This window comes from Natrix helvetica (genome assembly GCF_964273705.1).
Source record: "Natrix helvetica genome assembly, chromosome: 16".
Classification (NCBI taxonomy): Eukaryota; Metazoa; Chordata; class Lepidosauria; order Squamata; family Natricidae; genus Natrix; species Natrix helvetica.
This window is the reverse complement of record NC_138563.1, coordinates 11,610,935-11,615,826: the sequence shown is the minus strand read 5'-3', so window position 1 is coordinate 11,615,826 and position 4,892 is coordinate 11,610,935. Positions and strand designations below refer to the sequence as shown.

At 54.7% G+C, this 4,892-nt stretch overlaps 1 protein-coding gene across 2 annotated transcripts in view; it reads right to left on the bottom strand.

Annotated features, from left to right (window-relative positions):
* The window catches only part of HAPLN2 (hyaluronan and proteoglycan link protein 2), a 117,302-nt gene that overhangs the window by 110,783 nt on the left and 1,627 nt on the right, over nucleotides 1-4,892 (bottom strand). Inside the window, exons 2-6 of one of the 2 annotated variants that reach the window (XR_014176567.1) lie at nucleotides 4,500-4,620; nucleotides 3,821-4,174; nucleotides 3,274-3,390; nucleotides 1,783-1,968; nucleotides 414-963 (exon numbers count right to left, since the gene is read on the bottom strand). Coding sequence is in view for 1 of the 2 variants with exons in the window: in XM_081967832.1 (XP_081823958.1) it covers nucleotides 680-963; nucleotides 1,783-1,968; nucleotides 3,274-3,390; nucleotides 3,821-4,174; nucleotides 4,500-4,620 (1,062 nt within the window). In the remaining variant the exon portion in view is untranslated. Of the gene's footprint in view, nucleotides 1-403; nucleotides 964-1,782; nucleotides 1,969-3,273; nucleotides 3,391-3,820; nucleotides 4,175-4,499; nucleotides 4,621-4,892 lie in introns of those variants that run through there. The other variant, XM_081967832.1, reaches the window with a different exon arrangement.

Sequence of the window (4,892 nt, the reverse complement as noted above, 5' to 3'; positions counted from 1 at the left end):
GTTCCCTCTTTCAGTGGAGAAACTGGAGCTGGTAACCTAGTTTGTTAAGGGCATTGAAGTATACACATTGCTCTGTGTCTTTGCCTTGTCCTTTTTTTCTTGGCAAAGTCCAGGCAAGCATTTCTTATATTAAAGGATTGCAGTGTGAAACAAAAGCAAAGGGCTGACCAATTTTAATACTAAGACCTCAGGTACTGCAGTAATTTCCCAGGATATCAGAGCGGACAGAGCAGGGGGGGGGGGCATTCTGACCAGGTTCTGACCCGTAGCGGAAATTTTGAGTAGTTTGGAGAACCGTAAAAATGCCACCTCTGGCTGGCCCCGCCCCCATCTATTCTCTGCCTCCCGAGTCCCAGCTGATCAGGAGGAAATGGGGATTTTGCAGTATCCTTCCCCTGCCACGCCCACAGAACCGGTAGTAAAAAGTTTGGAATCCCACCGCTGGGATGGAGGCCTTTACAAAACCATTCCCGCACTCTGTGCTCAGCATGACAGGTGTCTGGTCAAAGCCGCCATAGCCTGGACCAACAAGACCAACTCTGACTCCAGGGAGGGATGGAGGAAAGTCCCCGTCAAGGGATCCGGATGAATTCTGACCAGAGAAGAACAGCACCGGTTGTGGCTTCCTGGGCCGTTGCCTTCAGCCGTGGCCTCCTCCTGCCTGGGGATTTTGCCCCTGCTACTTCGCAGAGAAGCAGTAAACGCCATACTTCTTCCGGAGTTTGCTGGGGAAGCCGAAGTTGCGGACGCCGGGGTCTGGAAGCCCCCCGCAGTGTGGGCGGGGAGCAGTGATGGGGAAGCGCACGCTGCCGTCCTCCAGCCAGCCTCCATTGCAACGGTCCAGCTGGGAGAATCTCCAGGCTGCATAGAGCTGCCCAACCTTGGCCACGGAAGTTCCATCATTGTGGCAGGCTTCCATGCCTTCTTTAAAGTTAAAGTGGCCCCTGATGAAATAGACGCGGCCTGGGCAAGAGGGGGTGGGGTGGGGGGGGAGAGAGGGTGACTACAAGAGAGCCAGAGTTGGGAAGACAGCTTCACAGCCCATTCCACAGCCCAAATCAGAATGGAGTGCGATTAGCAGGAATGGGGTTGCGTTCCCACAAAAAAAACCTTGGGAGCTGAAGCTACAGGGCCCAGATTCCGAAACCCAGCTGCCGTAGGCCAAAGCTTTGCACATCCAATGAACCCTTTCCACCTAGCAAGATGCGGGAAGGCAAGAGGATGGGGGCAGGCAAGAGGGAAGGGCTTGGGTTTTATTCTGGGTGGGATCATTTTTAGCAATCTGATCTTGGGCGATGCTCCATCAGGTAGGGCAGCCCTTCCTCATTCATGAGGGGCCACAAGCTGGAGGTCTTCCTGGAATCACCTCTGCTGCTCAAAGAGCAGGTGGCAGACCTGCCCAGGAAGCCTTTGTGCAGCTTCATCTGGTACATCAGGCGGCATTTTGGACAATGCCACCCTGGTCATCCTGCAGTTTGACTACTGAAACATGCTCTACAGAGGGCTTCCCTTGAGGGTCACCTGGAAGATTCACCCAGTCCAGAATGAAGTGGGCCTGCCTCACTGTGCCCATTAGCTTCTCTGCTTCATGAGCTGCACCAGGTGCAAGTCTGGAAGTTGCCAAATAGGTTTGACCCATCCATACCACAGCCGTCCTTCCAAGGAAAGGTCTGAAAAACTGGCTTCTGGGTCCCTTCCAGAATGTGGGAAAAGAAGCTGCACCCAATCTGGGCCTCGGCAACAGGCCTTACCGGTGGTGCCCCTCGGCCAGTTTCCACCTACCTTGCACGCTTGAAGTGAAGCAGAAGGCATCAAAGCGATCTTTCAGCTTGTCCTTGGGCCCATAGGTTCGTACTCCGGGCCGAAGAAGAAGGCCTCCGCAGGGCTTGCGGGAGTTGCGGATGGGGTAGTGCACACTTCCCTCCATGACCCAGCCGGCATTGCACCAGTCCAGCCCTTCTGTCCATGCTAGGAGAAGAGCAGAGAGAGGGAGACCTTGGCTTCTGCCCTGGGATGCTTTGGACAGACGTTTGGGTGGCGATGGCCACCAGGGATTTGCTTTTAATTAGCCATTAGAGCCGCGGGAGCCACAGGGAGACAGGAAGTTTAGCAATAAACTGAAAGGGTGTGGAGGGATGATATAAGCCCTCCCAATTTTATTTGCCATCCTGGGGTAAACAAGCACAACCTCCCACCCTGCTCTCTGGAGAAATAAACAAGGAGTTGGTCCAAAGATCTCCCACACCATTAATTTGTTAAGAGGCATATAAGCATTCTTTATCTTCTGCCCCAAGTACCTCTGTTCTGCTGACTTGACCTTTTCCCAAGCCTCTCCATCCAGGTCCATCCCTTCCTCCTTCCCCCTTCCCTCCCCACTTCCAGGACAGTAGTTGACCATGAGCACAAGAGTTGATGTACTGAAGAAATGGGAGGGGAGGAGAGGAGAGGAGCTGGATGGAGCCCTTAAGTTCAACCAATGCAAACAACCCCCCCCCCCGAGCTGCCCTTCATTCCTGAGAATTGCAGAGCATAGAAAGGAGGATAGCAACCAAAATAACTGGAATGCCGGGGGGGGGGGGGATGTTCATTGCCTGAATGATCCTGATGACCAGAGCTTGGGCTCCAGTTGGGCGGTGTTTGGTATGGAGAAGAGAGGCCCACAGAGAGACCACGTAGCTGCCACCGCTGAAGGGTAGAACATGGGGCAGGATCCATGGGCAGGATGAGGCTGCCTGGGTGAAAGCCATAAGTAAAGAGACTGGGCATCGGGAGGCATCTCCTCCTAGAGAAGACCTGCTCACCCGGGGCCTCAGGAAGCAGGGAACTCTCCGTTGCTTCCGTCTTTGAGAGGCTGGAGGCTCAACTGCTCTGGGGGTGCCGTAGTGGTACTTTTCAGTAGTGGGCAGGAGGCTGGATTACATGATCTCCAAGGATCCTTACAACCCTTATTTGCTGTGCTAATAATTCACTGAATTATGAAATTATGAATTATGATGGGAAAGTTACAAGCACACTTATCTTTGGTTCGGAAACTTAGTCAATGATTTCTTACTGCCTCATCACCTTCCAGATGACAGCTCAGTCTGGAAACAAATGTTCCAGTTGCATCACCTTTGAGCTTTGCCTTGGAAGGGCTTTTGGGGAGGGGGAGCGATTGACTGATTATGCATCACCAGGTTGGTGTTGACTCTTAGCTCCCACACAAATAGATTTTCGCTGTGAGTGGGAATAAAAGTCTCCCATCATTTCCTGTGCACAGCCCAAACTGCTTACCTTGGTAAAGCTGCTGGTAGGTGGCCAGCCGGGCATCTTGTTCTTGGCAAGCTTTCTGGGCCCCAAAGTAGTTGAATTGATAGCGCCCCTGGCTGGTTTGGTAGGGGAAGACGACCCCTGGAGGAAAGGGGCAAGACGTTGAGGGACCAGCAGGGGGCAGCGGACAGAGATTGCCCGCGCAGAGACACTCCCCATCCCCAACACAAAAGGCCAGGGCTGTTGTTACTGCTTGCAGGTGCCCCAGTTAAGGGTCTGCGGCTTTTCTGCTTCGCACCCACAGCGACAGAGAACCTTGACCTCTGGGAGAGAAGCCCTCTTCCCTCCCACAAAGCAGGGTGACAGTCCCCCTTTCGACAGTCCCATCTTTCAGAGGAGGCAGAGGAGGCTGTGCCACAGACGGCCGCCCTGTTGAAGGGATGGGAGATGTGGCACAATGGTCTCCCTCTGCCGAAAGGTGCGAGGCTCCTTCGATCTGCTTCCCTGGGTGGATGAGACACAATTGGGGTGTGGTGGGGGACTTTCTGCCTTGCCTGGGAGCCCCTCCTACCTTCTAGCTGCAAGACAAGAGAGACACTTTCGTCCTCCAGGCCATTGACAAGCTGGCAGCGATAGCGGCCCTCGTCGTCCAAGGTCAGGTTGGAGATGGTCAGCGATGCATCATATCGGTGGCTGCGTTTCAGGTGAGCCCGGCTGCCCAGCGGGCCGTAGGTTTTGTGATGGACCCCATTGCTGATTAGGATGGCAACTTCCAGGTACTCTGTTGGCTCCACCTTGCTCCATCTGATCTTGTAGTTTTGGGGCACGACCCACAGGACGCAAGGCAGGGTGACCGAGGCTCCCCGCCGGGCCTGCACTATCTTGTTTGTGGGCTCCAGCAAGTACTGCAAGGGGGCAGGAGTTGCTGTGGGGAGGGGGGGAAACAGATGCTCATACAGCCATAAGGTGCAGAGGCCAACAGCAAGGAGGGGAAGCTCTCCTTGATTGCCAAGTCATCCATCTAATTAAGTTTGCCCTGACAGTGAAGAGGACACGAACATTTGCCTCTGCAACAAACCATTGGGCAACCCTGAGGAAACGGTCTGTGCACCAGTGCAAGCTGGGAACAAGAAGGGGAATGAGAGGCTTCTGGGAAGGAGGGGCCCCAGCAACACTGCAAGCCGGAATGAGTGTTCTGGGGCAGGCACCACTGGGAGAGGCTTGGTCAAGGAGGGGCATTCATGGCATACCTGGCTGAGCCCCACTCGGCCTCTGGTAGATGGCAGGGACTCCGGGAGCAGAAGACAGACACAGGGAAACCAGGAGCAGCAACAGAGGCATCCCTTGAGCAGCAGCTGACACCTGGTGTGCCTGCAAAAGGAGAGGTGCCCCGTCACCCCAGCGGCCACTGAAGCACAGCAGAACCTCACCAACACACAGCAGGAAAAGGCCAAACTGTCTCAGCCACCCCAGACTGACCCAGAGAAGGACGGCCTTCCTGAACCCTCCAAGCAAGAGAGGCTTCCCAGTGCCAGAGATTCAAAGGGGGGAGCTGCAAAACAGACACGTTTCTCCCTCCCCCATTTCCCACGTACAGAAAACCGGCATGAGGAACGAAGGGGAAAGATGGGGCTCCCTTTGCT